The sequence below is a fragment of the Thunnus albacares genome, chromosome 7 (assembly GCF_914725855.1).
Source record: "Thunnus albacares chromosome 7, fThuAlb1.1, whole genome shotgun sequence".
Taxonomy (NCBI): Eukaryota; Metazoa; Chordata; class Actinopteri; order Scombriformes; family Scombridae; genus Thunnus; species Thunnus albacares.
In genome coordinates, this window is record NC_058112.1 from 12,387,468 (window position 1) to 12,404,335 (window position 16,868).

Below are 16,868 nucleotides of genomic sequence, written 5' to 3' on the forward strand. Positions count from 1 at the left end.
CAATCTAACAGGGTATTTGACATTCTGCGAGGTTACAACACATCCCCAGAGCTCTGTTTGGAGCTCTCATGCGCAGGAGGGGGGTGGACAGGTAGCATATTCTCTCCCAGCAGCTCGGCCTGTGTGTAACCCTTTGTCGAGGACAGTGCTGGAGGCAGGCTGACATAGCTAGGGGATCTCAGGGTGACCTGTCCTCGTCAGGCAGGGGAGAACAGAAAAATAAGGCATATAGTGTACATACAGCATACCAAAGAAGTAGGGCTCAAATTCATGGTTCAACACTTAATTTACTGTATCTGAAGGGCTGAAACTTAAAATTGTCAATTCTCCTGCAAATCTTTTTACTGGTGTCTCTCACATTTCCATATTAGCTGATGTCATACTGACACTGTGAACATTAGCTAGAGCATGGGGAAATGGTGCATTAGCATCCACTCAAGAGATATTTGCCCTTTTGCTTACACAAAAGTGCATGAACGCACTGTTTTGTTTGCTGAATTGATTCAGAAAGATACCTGGAGAGGGCATGTATGTATGTATGTATGTGTGTGTGCGTTTTTATTTAGTGTGTGCACAGACACAGTATCTCTGTGTGACGTCCGAATGTGAAATGCAGGACAAAGGGCAGCATCATCTCTCTATGAAGTACGCACTTTGAGATATCTGGCCACTTTCATTATTTACTTTTCCCTTTGTCCATCATTCTCTTTCTCTTATCCTGACTCTCTGCCCTTCATAGCTCTTTGTTCTCGCCCTCTCCTCCAGCCACTTTGCCAAGGTGATCAGTTGCAGTGTAGAAAGGGACTGGCATTGTGATGAGTACACTAAAAAAGTGCAGGGGGAGAGAATACAAACAGCAGTCCTCTCCTGAATTCGCATCCTGTACTTGAGGAAGAACTCAAATAGAATTGGGGATGAGGTAAACACATTTGGAACACAAGGGAGGAAAGAAGAAACAAACAAAAAGACAATGGTTGACTTGGCAGCATTGAGTTGATATTAGCCACTTTAGTTTGAATGTGTATCTCTGCCATCTTGCTCTCTCCTTGGAGCATTACAACATTTCCCAGCTTGCTGCATATCTACAAAATAATTACTTTCTTTTCTTATCGCAGGCCTGATATGTCTGGGTTTTTTTTATCCATGTATGCCGTCTCAAATAACATCCAAACGTGTTTAGCTGCTTCTACAAGATGATTAGTAAACACTACTGGTTGTAGACTATGAACATAAAATATTCAATGCAGATAAAAGTCAGGTCACTGAGGATGTATGAACTATGCAAAACAAGGTGCAAAGTTACTGTGTAGCTACATGCACTGTAGAACCATATCATGCAAACCGTTACAAACAGCCCCAGAACAGAAGTGCACAAAGTAGGCTGACATAATCATAATGGTGTGTTCATCTTAACTGAACTGACCGTTAGTCTTTTGGAGGCATCCACTTCAATCATGCCACGGAGAAGGTTCTGACAGTCTGGAGGGATAAAGTGGGGCATGTGAAACACTCCCAACTTCACCTTCTCCAGAAGATTTCTCAGGTTGTCGTCATCGAACGGCAGGGCGCCCTGAGGAGATATGGAGAAGTTGCAAAGTGAGAAGAAGGACAAGATATTGGAAATAATAAAGATGTGAATGCAGGAAATAAAAAAAGAAGAAGAAACAGTTTGCGCTCATTTTAATGGTAGCGTTAGAACAGAAAGTAAGCCTTCACCGAATCAAGAGCAGAAAAGAATAAAAAGAATAACGATGACGGCTCCCCAGAAGAAACAAAAACACATTTTGAGTCTTAATCCTGCATGACTTAAAGAACAGGCTTGCTTTCTCAACTTGTTCAACTCTCCAATTAGAGCATTCTGCCCTCAGTCGCGATGCAAAATAAATAATAAACAGCTGTAAGCTGAAAACAGGGCTTTTCTAATAATTACCCAGCTTTCTCATTTACCTCGTTCATTTAGCATTCTCTCATCAGAGTCATTTATCAGTGCAAGCTGACACCTCACAGATGTGGCTGTTTGATGAATGACAACCTCCACCAGAAGACATGATGGAGGGGGGGAGGGGGGAGCAAAAGGATGAGAAAGGCTGAGAAATGAAGAGAGGTAGAGAAAAAAAAGAGGGCATGCTTGTGTAACAGATGATCTGAGCGCAGCCTAACTGCTGGGGAGTATGAGCGTCTCCAACAATCAGACAAATGGTTATCTTGCAGCCAGACAGCAGGATGAACTAGAGAAAGACAGTATTCGTCTGCAGTCAAACAGCAAAAGGAAAAACTTTTGTTTGTAGCGAGGAAAGTACGGTCACGATGAATACAATGGTAAACAACATTAGGTTTACGCAACACAAGAGTAAGGGAGACTGTCCTTAATACAAGTACACAGACGCACACATACACGCGACAGAAAGAGACGGAGTGAGGGAGAAAGAGGCAAAAACAAAGACAAATACATAGGGCCTGTGGCCAAAAGCCGCCCTGTTAGCGTTGGTATTTATTTTGGGCTCTCTTCTTTCAGTTTGACTGCATGAATTATTCATGGAGCAGGAGTGTGTAGGAACTACAGTACAGCTGTTGATGAAACAAAGCTTCAGGGCTGCACGGCTGGGGAACCACAGACATAATGTAGCTGGAGAATAGACCTGATTATGGATACAGCATTGTGTGAGGATACAGGATAATGAATAAAAAGATGCTTCTATTCTCTGATCTTCTATTGCATAAGAATCAGCTTGAGGGAGTCTCTGTAACATTTTTCGGTAAGACCTTCTAAATGTTAGGATTTCTGCTTTAACTCCCTGAATCCTGAGTTTGTGTTTGCCGGCTTCAAGCTCACTCCATCTTCTCAGTCCACTGAGGTCAACCTCGAGTCAACTGCCAGTGTGCAAAGTCACAGCTGTCCTGTCGTAAGGCTCGCTTGCTTTGTGCTTTCGATCCGTTACAGCTGGTGTAAAGGTTAGATATACTATTGGTTATAAAAGGAGGGTTAGGTAAATCTGTATGTTGCCGTATTTCTCTGGAGAATTTTAAACTGTGTGTCAATTCAGTCACCATTTGCTAGTAGAGAACAAGTTAGCACTCACCACCAACAGGGCAAAAAGAATGACCCCACAGCTCCAGACGTCTGCTTTCCTCCCATCATACTTCTCTCCCTAAGTGCAAGAGAGTGTTTGTTAGCGGGTTCAGACAGTGTTAGGGTTGGTTTAAATAAGATAGAGGTCTATAAAAAAGGGCTAGTAAAAGAGCATATGAGAGCATGCTAAGAGAGCAGAAAGAATGTTAATATTATGACTCACCCTGATGACCTCTGGACAGGCGTAGTGTGGAGATCTGTTGGAACAGTGAATGAATAAAGGCAGCAAGAGAAAGAAAGAGAGAAAAAAAATCTAGGTTATTTGAGGGCTTTTTCATTCTGTCACTGCTATCTAAACTTCAGCAGCCGTACTGTGAGGTAAGTCAGGGTTATACAATCATGACACAGCAAACATTAAACTGGCATACACTTCTGTATGAAAATGTGAAAAGAACAATTTGAGCAGACAATAAATGTCTCTAGTGAACATAGATCAAGATGTGCTTCAGGAGTTTAGACATCCTGAGGGTGTTTGGATGTCCTCCTGCTTGCTCACTCAAGGGCATCCTCTCACAGCAGACGATGAACAGACCCACTAATCTTTACAGCACCTGGATGGGCTGACAGTAAACCCAATGACTAGATTGACACATCAATATCGTATGAAGATTTATGGAGCTACCTCGCAATGGCTGCTGCATAAGCCAATGGCTGCTGCATAAGCCAATGGCTACGGATGAGTGGAGCAGCTGTGGAGTGACTTGTTATTCTATACATACACAGTGGCACTTTTCCATTCTTTGACACTGCCAGACTGCCAAATATAGCATCTTGAAATAGAAAGGGTAATAATAAGAGAAATCTATAATTGAATAATGTATATAACATTTTCATTTCAGGATGTTTCTTTATTTTTCCCAAACTCCTTGGCCAGGTGACATGTCTTCCACCTCCTTCAGTCTTAACAGCAATATATTTGGCTCTAATGAGAGTCTATCTAAGGTCTGTAAATATGGCGCCCATTAGCTCGGCTTTTGTCTCGTGTACTCATGAATACCAGCCCTGACGGCCCGGCTTCCTCTGGCTGTCAAAATACCGGCCGATAACAAACGCTGCCACCACGTCAACGGGGAAGTTCAAACGTGAGCCTATGCAAATACTGCAGCCCTGATTGCAAGTGTCATAGTGTATTATGCAGATGAGCAGGGAATAAAAGTTAAAAAAAAAAACAAGCCTGAGATTTGCACTAGTAATGCCTCATCAGTGCCACAACACACGAGCCACAGCTGGAACCAGTGTGAACATAAACTCATTATTTGCAGAGGATTCAGGTGGCGAACTAGGGTGACGGTAAAGACTGGAATACAAGTGTTTCAGCTTTCTGTTTGAGCTGAATCCTTATTTATCAATATTAGGACAATAAATTAAAGCCATGTCACCTGTAGGTTTAGACGACCACTCTACTCATAATTAACATAATGATATAGCTTATTTCTAACCATTCCATGCTGAAACTCTTTGAAACAAATATCTACTCACATAATGAAAAAAGGATCTTGTTGCGCCATAATATTTGATGGCCTAATTTAATTATGGGTATAAATAAAGTGTCTTAGCTGACTAATTAAAATTCTGGCCACATGTGAAAGCCCATAGTCCATGAAATTATTATCATGATAAAAATCTTGAGGTGCTCACACCAGAAATTCAGATTATAGATTAGGACACTAAAGATAAATAGAAAGTAGTACGAGCCAATGCCCTCTGACCAAAGTGAACAAGACTAAGTCAAAACCTAGTATGTGGCTGGACCGTGTATGAAACGCTAGAGAACTTTTAATTGAAATGACAGATACAGGAAGTGCCGACACGTGGCGACCAAGCTCCAGGAAGTGCGCCGGGCTTTGAGAGTTGGAGAGAGGAGTGACAGGAGGAGTTTGTTGTGTTGGAGGGCAGAGAGCAGAAAGCATAGCTTAGTGTTATCTAAAAGATTTTTAAAGTCATAGCTGAATATTTAACTGATTTTGACAACTCAAATGTTGCAAGATTTCATAACGAGACTTCTCTTTGAGCGAGACTTGTTCAGACACAATAACAGACAGACTGGATCATGTGAAAGGTAAAGAAAAACATTTTATTTCTCTGTATGGTCCTTTCCATAATGTTTCCAGACACTTATAATAACAATCTGAGCCTGTCAGTAGCAAAAACAAGCACTTTTAGTGGACATACATTGACAGGACACTATTGCCCCGTCGGATTACATTGCAGCCTGTTTTGCAGCTGCTGGCTGAGGTGCTCTCACTCAGTAATGGACCCATTTCAAAAACTGTTGTCACCATTAGTCACTTAGACACAAAAGCAAAGGAAAATAGGGTCCAGGTTGAAAAATACCAAAGTTTCCTTTTAATCTCCACCATCGCTGCCGGTTAGTGCGAAATGCATTCTGGGATACTTAGCTTCAGCTGCCTTCGGCCAACCAATGGTGTAACTTCCTCACTCAGTCACTCAATGACAGACATTCGCATTTATAAGGCTGGCTCTGCTGTTGCGGTCCAGCCAAAAATCCAGTCTTTAGAAAAACAGTTGTGTGTGGGTTGATATAACATTAGTCTTGTCTTGCTATTTGCTACAGCTCATTTACTCTCTCAACTTAACACTGCTGGCTGCGCATTCACATCAATAAAATCAATTGACAAGACTTGCAGGAACTTCAGCTACATTTTGAGGGCAACAAATAGCGGTGTAGTGGCACAAGATGCTGCTGTAAGTGGCTTTCCTGATAGCATAAAGACAGAAACGCATTTGGTTAAGGACCTAAGATTGTAACTCAAGCAGCACAGACTGCTGAAGTGGGGAAACAAAAATGATAAAGAAAGCTGTTTTATCTACACTGAAGGGCTTCTCTGTGTCAGAGTGTTTGCAGAGAGATCTCTGGATCACAATTTCAAACAAGGATTCATACATTTACCATAAGCTTACCATGTCCCTTACAGTAGATTGCACACAGTATACAAGGAAAGTATTGTGAGCTTAAGAGATGTGAGTTCAGGGGGGAATGGGGTGTATGGGCAGGCGACATTGAAAAACAGAGACATGCAGCTCATTTAGATTGAGAATATGAGTCTTTTCCACCAAAATTTGTGCTGCTACTCACTGCATACAAGATAATTCCTTTTCATCATTCAGTGCAACAGAACTAAACAAACAGCAAACACTGATGAACTCACAGCTGGGCAAATGCAGAGAGAGAGTGAGAGACAGAGAGAGAGGTTATGTGTGCATTCCTGGATCCATATTTGTATGCGCTTGTCAATGCCTCTGCTCGACTACATGTCTGTATGTCCGCATGTATTTATGTATGTACTCCGAGGCTCCCCCTGCTTTACCTGGGACTAGTCTCATCTTCACTCAGCTCCATTACCCGTGGCAAATGGAATACATTTGTGTCAGACTGCTGCATGGCGAGAGGGGGCCAGATAAATGCGTTTAATTAAAAACTGTCATATCTACACTTAGAGATGGGACAGTCAGAAGAGCGTGAACAATCAATAACCACACATACAGTGAATGGCACATTCACATGTATTCGGCACCGGCATACAGACAGAGAGACAGAGTGGAATGAAAAAAGAACTACTTTGCTTAGCTGTGTGTATGTGTGTGTGTTTGTGGTTTGTGTGCAAGCATCTTTGTAAGACAGCTCTGTGTTCCCACTTGCAACAAGTGCCTTTAGCACTTTGTAAATGTACGCAGGGGACTGAGCAGATGCACTGCATCTGGATGGGAGAGCAAAATTGCTCAGAGTGGAAGCAGAATGCAATCAAATATAGATTCCAGTTGGTCTACTCAGAACAGCTGAGTCAGAACTGTCACCCTCTATGGCCTTTCTAGGAAAAGGAAACACTTCATTGTGGTCATCACGGCTGCAATATGACTCAATCGTCCGCATTTTACTTGCAGATAGATATGCACGCTGCCCTCAGTTGGCCTAATCTCTACAGATGAGTCATGAGAGCTTAGGCACTGTGATGCTGCTGGCAAAATATTATGCAACAGTTTCAACTGAATGCTTGTATGTGTGCGTGTGTCTATTGTAGGGAGGGAGGGAGTCAGAGACAGACAGACTGAGAGACAACCAAACAAGCGGAGGACAAAGGGTCTTAGAGGTCAGGGATGAACTAAGCCTTGCTTGCAATGTGCGTGCGTGTGTGTTTGTTGAATTGCGTGTATGCAAGTGCGTGTATGCAAGTGAGTGTAATTCCAGTTGCGGCTGATTTGGTGGTATAATCTGGACAGAATCAGGTCTGAGCTTAGGACAGATGTCACAGGGCCTCTCTATCTCCCGGCCCTGCACGCAGTGTCATGTGCCACCACAGAGATTCCCCAAGGCACCCAGATCACCAGGAATCTGCAGAAGAACAGCCCTAGACCTCTCGGTTTATATCTAATGGGCTATACATACTACCAGTTGTTAAGTGTCTGTCTCAGAGAACAGATATGCTTAAGAAGCTACGTATGAGTTTTTTCACTGTGAGTTTTCCTATTTCAGTTTGGGCATATGAAATGTCAGTGTACGGGGAAATAAAATAAAAGACTCAAACATTAAAAACAAGCTGGTTGTGTAATGTATACCTCTCATAGCCAGTTATGTTTACACGCTGACATCTCAATTCTAGTGTGAATTTCAGGTAAAGGTGAAATTAAACCCTTTGCAGAACAACTTCCAGTACAGCTGTGAAATCTTCCTCTTAACACAACACCTAGTTGTCAATTGGGTTGCTTTTTTTATTGACAAATCTGACCCCGCACACTGTTTACTACACTTCAGGGTTAAATAAAAACACAAATGGGGTCTTCAGTCCTCATCCGAGTGTAGCCCTCACACTTTCAAAGTGACTTTTCCTGCAAGCGAATTCATTAGTCGTTGTGGGATTGATGGGCCTGGCGTGGTCGTGACTACTAGATCATAAAAACCCAGCGTCAGATATGAGGAGATGGAGAGCAGTAATGTGTGGCCGTGGCCCTGGCCATGCTCACAGCCAGATAGCACACTCTGTGAGAGACACCAACAGTCTCTCATCAAGAGATCAACACTGCCCGATAACGGCGGCTTTGAGAATACGGCACCTGGCAGAGGGCTTGATAGCTCCACTCATCATCTCTGTAGCTTTGCTCTTCTCGTCATTTCTCTCCGTTACAAACTGGCAACTCCACGTGCCCCCAAACTATGACTTATTATTTACCTTTAACATCATCAATTTCAACTGCAGAGGATGTGAGTCAGATATTACATTAGAAAACATGCATTACAATAGTTTCTCTATTACTCACCCACAGCTGGTTTCCAGCAGACTGTCTCCGACCTGAAGGGAGGCCATGCCGAAGTCTGCTATCCTGATGTTGTTCTTTTCATCTAGCAACAGGTTCTCTGGCTTCAGATCCCTGTGGCTGAAAGATAGTGAGACAGAAACATAAAGCAGTTAATGAATCATGAAAGAGCTCATCATATGTTACATAAACTAGGGGAAACTAAGGTGAAGTGAGAGGTGTGCCGCAAGGTCTATCAAACACCTGTGGATCAAACCTTGGATCCACATCCGTGCACACAACTGTGAGCAACACAGCATCTTAACCTGTTGCTGAGCACCCTCCTCCTCCCTGAACCACCTCTGCCTTTGATCTGTCCATGCTGAAACTAGAGGCTCCCACCTCAGTGCTGGGCTGGTACGAGGTGTGACAGCCCCCTGCTGTGTCCTTTTCTCCTTCTGTTTCCCTCCCTCTTCTCCCCTCATCCCTTTCCTCTCATCTCCCAGACAGCCACCAGCAAACTGGCTGAGCAAAGGGCACCGAGGGGAGCCTGCCGCAGAGGTGGTGTTCATTAGCTGCCATTCATTACCACTAAACACAGTGAGGGGGATAATATCCAGCGGACACCATCTCCCTCCTTAAAAGGGACCATTGAGGGGAATATCTTTCTCATATCACGTATGCTGTTGCTGTGTCAGGGGTTAAAATCTCAATTTTGATGAGTGACTGTTCAAAAGCAGAGTAGCATTAGTGTGCATTTAACATCTCTTCCAGGGTCGAGGGTAGTCTTACATCATACTGTGCTGCTCTTGCGATGTCTATTAAGGCTGAGGGAAGCACCATAGAAATCAAACACATGTATATGCGCATACTGTGATATCTTTCTATATTCTTGTATACTTGCTTACCTCCCTCTATGCTTTTTGTAAGGGTTATAGAGAAACAGGGATGTCAGAATAGCATGAACTAAACTTTCATCTCCTCTTTAGACTAATGATAGAAAGGGTAGAAGAACAATAGCTGGATGCGTCTGCCTTTGAAGAGCGCCTCATCACAATGGACGTTTAACCTTAGATGACATCAGCTGCTGTACAACTCGTTTCCTGTCCTGAGGGATTAGCTGTCAGCTGGTTTGTTATCACACTGGCAGTCTCTGTGATCCCTGCTATAATTGAAATAAAACACAGATAGCATCTAAAACAGTTCTCCCCAGGCTAAAACCTTTATCAATTCACACAACCATCGTTTGGCAGCGATGTCAGTAGCCTGAGAGTTAGTCTTTTAACTAATACTGTCAAAGCACAAGAGGAAGCAACAAATATTTACCAAACTGCTCAGGGGACACCAGTGTGAGACTGTGGTTGTACTGGCCATTTGCGAGGTATGTGTTTATAAGCCTCCCTTAATTCCACCAAGTCAATGCTGGATAGAAAAGTGTTCTTCGTCAACACGTCTGATTAAATCATGCTTTGAAAAAATAATGTTTCTCCCAGGAACAAAATGTTTTAGACAGCTGAAATTTACAAATCACTTATGACTGAGTGAGTTTAAACTTTGTAGATGCAGGGACCAGAAGACAGGGCCTGGAGGACATTGAATAATTCGGTGTGACATCAGAGACAAAAGCAAAGGCAACTACAGCACTGATTGTGGCTGGTGTTTAAGACAGTGTTCAAACATTATATACTATTGATGGCGTGAGGAAGATATGCTCCTGAACCTGACAGACCCCAATCAGAAACACACAGCCTCACCAGAATCATACATATTTAAGTACTCTCTGTTGGCCCTATATACAAAAATGCACACTAAATCATTATCTAAAAGACCCATAAACATGGCATAAACACTGTGTAATCAAAAGCTTATCACATGTAACACACAAAGAGCCAAAGCTCAAGAGACTGATCCACAAAAGAAAGAGGGCAACAACGTTTTCATCCACCAACAGCATCAAGGGGACAAATTGCATCTGGATGCTTTATTGGTTGTCAGGACCCTGGTATCCATAATAGGACATTAAACTGCCTCCCTGACACATTAGGCTGCACTTTGCTACTGTAATCTTGCTCACACAGCAGGCCTTGCAGCAGGGATATCTCTTTGTTGCACTCATATGTCATGCAGGAATGGATGCTGTTAAACTAATTCATCAGCTGCAATGAGCTCAAATGTAACTGTAGTTTTTCTTTCTAGAAATTTGGGAGCTGTGCACCACCAGCTTGCATGCAAGTCTTGGGGAAATTCCCTTTTTCCAAAATACTCTATATGTCATGACTGTATTTTTTTTTTTTGCACGGGTGGCTCCTGCAGAAAACGAAACAACATAAACATTAGTGCTGCGCTCGCCCCATAACACAAGACATGAATAGAATAGAAAAATAAATATACTAAATGCCAAAGAACAAAAAAAAACTTCACTGTACAAGTATGACTAACAGTGCTATCTTGATTTAAGCTCTTACGATGCTGTTCAGTGTAATTTACAGGGTGCACGTGTGTCTACACGATGTCTGAGCAAGCATTACCCCCCCATGGTGCTGTTAAGACATGATTCTTGCTATCTAACACCAAGCTCTTAATTGCCTGTGATTATTTGCACACACTACGCTGATATGTTTTGTTTTACAGGAGGTTGTAATGGGTCTGTCCTCGTGGGGCTCACATCTCCATAATATCCCAGACATATTTATGGTGATGAGCAGCATTGTAACTAAATTCTCCAGCCGAAGGAAAATAAACTTTTCCCATGGTGACACATTTGACATAGACCATATTTAATACTGTCTCTAGTTAAAACTGTGTTATCGCACAGAGATATATGTGGCACTAATTAGCTAAGCCGAAGCACTTCAAACTAACTCAAATGCGTCCTTTTTGACATGCCTGGAAAATAGCACACCTGTTTCTGCATTTCCATGAAGTACTATCCTGGTACCATTATTGTTAGCTGGAGAGGGGTTTTTAACATAACTGCGAGTTGAAATGCACCCATTTAGCCTCCGGCACACCTCTGTGTCATCCTCCTCTTTCTATCTTTCCTTTTTTCTCTCAAACTTTTTTTAGGCTTCTGTTGACCCAATTAGAAAGAGACCAAGCACATTCACTAGAAATGCTTTAGGCTAATATTCAATCGCATTAGCAAAAGAGGACAACATTCTGACTGCTGACTTAGATGTGCTCGGCACAATCGTTCATTAGCCAGTGGGGTTAATTGTGTATTAAGAGCAGAGAGTGATGAGAATGATAAAGTTGTCTTTTTCTTTTTTGCTGTCTATTTTTTGCATTTTTGCTTAAAGCTTAAAGCAAGTCAATGGTGAATGTGTTGAGAATTTTGCTACTATATTATTCTAGTACAGATAGGAAATAGGGACAGGTAGGTGCAAGTGAGTGCAAGTGTGGTCACAGTAATATAAATTTAAGGTTTCTTGTCATCCCATCAAAGTAAGTTGTGAACTTACTAAAAGACAGTCCTGACTGCATTAGCTACACTGTGCAGCACCATGATGAAATTACACACACACACACACACACACATACAAACTCATTCACTATTTACTTTATGTATTTATTTTTTGTTTATTTAACAGAAACAAAATAATAAATGTCACTTATAAAGCACCTGTCTAGTCTTCTGACCACTCAAAGCACTTTACAATACATGTCAACATTCACACGCAGAGGCTGCCGTGCAAGGTGCCAATCTGCTCATCAGGATCTAATCTAAAGCACATTCACACACACACTTGAACACACACTTGGGAGCAAGTTGGGGTTCGATATCTTGCCCAAGGAAACTTCCACATGCGGACTGGAGGAGCTGGGGATCGAACCGGCGATCGTCCGATTAGTGGACAACCCGCTCTACCTGCTGAGCCACAGCTGCCCCAAAACAGTAAAACATTATCAAATAGGAAAAATGTATGTGATGTATCCACGCTATCTAGCTGATTTGCCCCTCCTGTCCCAACTTACACCTTTTAAATCACTAATCACTGCACTTTGTAAAATTTACTAAGCCTCAGGTCCACTTGAATATCCACCATTTTATAGTGTTGTCTTATATAATCATTGTGACAATGATTATTGTTAGCAGGCTCACATTGCTAAAAGAAGTATCACACAAAGCAACATAAAAACAAGCAATAGTCACTAAACAAGTGACAACTTCCATCATGCATCGCCCATGCATGGAATATTGTCTGATTGTGTAGTGTCAACTGACAACAACACATTACATAGTGTGAAATTTCCCATAATAGTGAATTTTACTTAGCCAATGAAAGAACAATTTCAGATGTAGCCATTTTTTCCCAAAGTGCCAAAGCTGAATTTGTTTCCTCACATCATATTATCCTTGGTCTCATTTGATCTCACATGATCTTCGAAGTTCCCTTGGTTAGCTACAGTACTTAGCGCCTCTTTACACTGGTGCCCCACACATTTCAGTAGTCTCCTCTCATATAATTTGCATTTAAACAGGATTAGAATTGAGCAGAAGGCACACATCTATTTTTCCACACAAGATTTGCCTCTCCACTGACTGGTTACAAGAGCATTCCTTGTGCCATATGGGGCATTCCTATCTATTCCTCTGGGGTTTTGAGCAACACTGGGAAAGTAATGCATTGTTGCATGTAATGCAGTGACTAAAAAGTGGGATTACAATGATGGCTAGATCTGTAATAAACAAACTATTTTCTTTGTTGTGCCAAATCTGTGTGTGCAACCCGGCGTTTGCTCTTAATCCAGAGGAGTTTGACTGGTGGAGATAGGAGGAGCAGTGGACCTTCAAGGCAGAATAAACAGACAAGCTGTCAGAGAAGCATTGGAGTGAAGTAGTGGCATAGATATTAAAAACCCATAGCAACACCACACATCTAATACAACAGCCATGGTGGAGCATAACTCCCCTTAAAATAGTCAATTGTGCCTTTTTTAATGTAAGAAAGATGAATACTCTTTATCATATGTGGTTATCTTTACTCTAACCTTTATTCTCCACATAAATTCAATCTTATTTTCTTAACAACCTGACGTTTTTGCTCTCTTCGACTTGTTGGTTTGTTCCCTTTACTGCCACATTTATTTTACCCCCCATTTACCCCACTCTTCACTTCCCTCATTCAACCAGTCTTTCCACATTTCTTACAAAGGACCCTTGTCCCTTACAAACACCTGCCCATTCCCCTGAAATAAAGCACCATAAACCAACGTACCCCTTTCATTCTCCCTCCTCCTGCTCCATTTTCCATACCCATTTTACCCATCCCATTTCCATTTCTCCATTCCACCTCATCTCCACATCTTTCCCTCCTCTCACCCAGTTACACCTCAGCGCTTTAACTGCAGGAGAGGAAAATATGAAGAAAACTATAAAGACAAGGAGAGAGAGAGAGAGAGAGAGAGAGAGAGAGAGAGAGAGAGAGAGAGAGAGAGAGAGAGAGAGAGAGAGAGAGAGAGAGAAGAGAAAGATTTCCATTCTGTGTTGTTAGAGCCCATCATCCGTAATGATGACAGGCTATAAGTACAGGCTTTCTACAGACAAGCAGACAGACAGACTGTCATTTGGGGAAACTCTCCTAAGAATGTCAACATTCACAGCCACAAACAGCCACAAGGGCATAGGCCAACAGTGATAGAGGGACGGAGATACAGAGGGTGGATGATAATAAATAGACCAACTTGCATTGCATGCTGCAGAAAGATGACAATGGATGAAAAACATTAGAGAGAAAGAAGGAAAGAGAGAGAGAGAGATGGCATAAAGTTAGAAGTGGGTTTGGGGCTCCTCGACAGAGGTTCTTCAACATCACTAGTTGTATTGCCAATACTGAACATACAGGATTTTTGCATCAATGTGAAGAAAAACCTTGATTTGTCAATTATTTCATTTACTAGATTAGCCAAAAACAATCATTTCCATCTGGATATTTAATCTATAAATGTAGCATGTATTGTGATATTTATTACTGTTGCAATGTACAATTACATATGCTGTAATAGAACATTTGTTTAGAGATGGATGTTGATCAAAAAATAGGACCTGTGGCCGGCTTTATTACTCTCTGTGGAACTATAAGCAAGCAAAGACACAGACAGATGGATGAGGCTCTTTAAGCTCAGAGGAATAAAGCAGCTAATGACAAAGCGAGTGTGGGAGACACCGAGCGAGAGAGAAAGGTTGATATGGATGATGTGCAGGATGATGCTTCTGCGTGGGTTTAATGTGATTTTTGGGCCAGGTGTTTGTTTGAGCACATGTAGGTGGCGGCAATAAAGTGCACATCAGTGTCGAGGATAGGTGGATGTGTGACTTTGTGCGTGTGTGTGTGTGTGTGTAGGCATGTATGATGGGCTTTAGGGATCGGGTTCTCCTCCAAGGTGTACTGGCAATTGTTGGCTCATTTAGTGGGATGCTGGGAGTCACTTTATGTGATAGATAGTCTTTATCTCACACCCACACACAGTCACTTTGTATTTAACACGCACACATAAGGTTGTTAACTGGGTTACAAGGAACAGGCCAGAGTCATTATTAAACAAACAGAACAGGGGTGTGAAGGAGGACAGAGCATGTTAGGGCGAAATCACTCATTGATTTCGGTGTTCTTTTTCCTCTGAATGGTTTGGGTGCTCATGCTCATGAAAATGTATATTGTAGGTGAAGCAAACCTCTGAATGTGCAGCATATGACAGAGTGGGTGGACAAAATGACTGGGGAGTGATACAGGGTTTTGTTTGGTGTCAGCCCTGGTTCACTTGACCTCAGGCTGAATCCTGGGAATAGTCTCACTGCAGCTTCAGAAACAGTGAAAAAAATCAATACAATATAGCTGTATTGCTCCCATGAGACCAGAAATACAGTGCACTAAGTTTATCACAGGAAATCACAGCAGACAGAGCTTACTATGGTCAGTTCACATGCAATAAAAAGGTAGCCAAATGTGTAGATGAAAACAAATGTCATTCTAATTATATTCTCTGATTCTTATCTTTGTTTTGTATAAACTTAACCTTTGATTACCTGTTAATGTGGTTGGAAAGCTAAGTAAAAAGAGGACAAGCAGATTCACAAGTGTTCAAAGTAAATATACTTTACTCTTCTCACTCAATCTGTGTTTCTGTTGGGTGTTTGCAAGTATGGCAGACTGCCATGTTGGCTTCTCAGGAGAGTGTATAAACTGTGTAGCAGGTGTGTATTTTGTTGAATGTTAAAACTGGCAAGATGCAGCTGAAGCTGTTTTTGGGATCTCCTCTCAGGTAAATGTGGAAGTGAATTATCTGCAATATTTTAACCACATCTTTGAAACATCTGCTCTGTTATTGTGACCTTGAGCGACAAACTGAATCCAAAGCAGCCCTAGGAGCACTGTTCTGTAGCTGACCCTGACCTTTGATCTCCCTACAGAGTGATAGAAAGGGAAATTTTCACAAGGATCAATAAAATATAATATTAGAAGTGGGTTGTGTTCATCTCTGCTCCAAACAGTCTGTCAGTCAGCCTCTCTCTGTATCTGAGTCAAAGGTTCATAGGCAGATCTCGCACTGGCAGACTTCAAATAATATCCAATCACAAGACAAGTCTTAGTGAGGAGGGAAAACACAATTTGACATTGGATCTACATCCCAAATCCCTTATTTGATCTTTCCTCGCTTCTCGCTCCTCGCTCCTTGCTTGACCTGGACATTGTTGTGGTCCGCCATCTTGAAGGCCATCCCAAAGCTCTTATTTCTGCTCTGAGGAGTGAGGAGGGATCTCTGAGGAGCCATGAGCGAGGAGACTCGAGAGCAGCCTTCACTGAAGTCTTTTACTGGCTGACACGCCACCTTATTGGAGATCAGTTATTGATTAGACGCTGCAGCTGATTGGACTGATCTGATACATCACAAAATCACTGAGTGGAGACAGATTAAAGATTAAACTCAAGTGTATCACTCCCTATATTTTATTTGTTTTCTGATTCACCATCTAGTTAATAATCTGTTAATTGTAGGTTTGATAAACAGATTTTTCTTTTCATGATCTGTTATTTCTCCCCTTCCCTTTTATTATGATAAAATTAAAGTAAGAGAGTGTCTGTCTGTGAGGAGAAACACATTTATATTTTCCATTCAGTCACATGTGAGGCTGAAAATTCCTCAGCGTCGGGTATGATAAGAGTTACATAACTTCAATTTTCTCTAAAACATTTAGCCTAATAAATAATATCCAGTGTTCAAAAGACACTCTAACCATATCCTGTATTATTAAGTAATGAATTGACAACCAGACTATCAATAAATACAGATTCAAATAATTCATAAATAATATAAATGCATTCTGCCAGTAGAAATGGCTCATGTGTGTCTGAGCAGGACACAGTACACAGTTTAAACACAGAATGCAGGTTCTTATTCATGTGCAGGTGTTTGTCAAACAGGAAACAGTGCTGCTCTGGCAGTGATAACTGTGCACTTTTTATTAGTAGCAGAGTACATGTGCAGA

At 41.8% G+C, this 16,868-nt stretch overlaps 1 protein-coding gene across 2 annotated transcripts in view; it reads right to left on the minus strand.

The window, feature by feature from the left end:
- Window positions 1-16,868, minus strand: part of brsk2a (BR serine/threonine kinase 2a) — a 173,400-nt gene that overhangs the window by 29,804 nt on the left and 126,728 nt on the right. For both annotated transcript variants that reach the window (XM_044357351.1, XM_044357352.1), the window contains 4 exons: window positions 8,405-8,521; window positions 3,294-3,327; window positions 3,081-3,149; window positions 1,424-1,570 (listed from right to left, as the gene is read on the minus strand). In XM_044357351.1, the coding sequence (XP_044213286.1) occupies window positions 1,424-1,570; window positions 3,081-3,149; window positions 3,294-3,327; window positions 8,405-8,521 (367 nt within the window). The remainder of the gene's footprint in view (window positions 1-1,423; window positions 1,571-3,080; window positions 3,150-3,293; window positions 3,328-8,404; window positions 8,522-16,868) is intronic.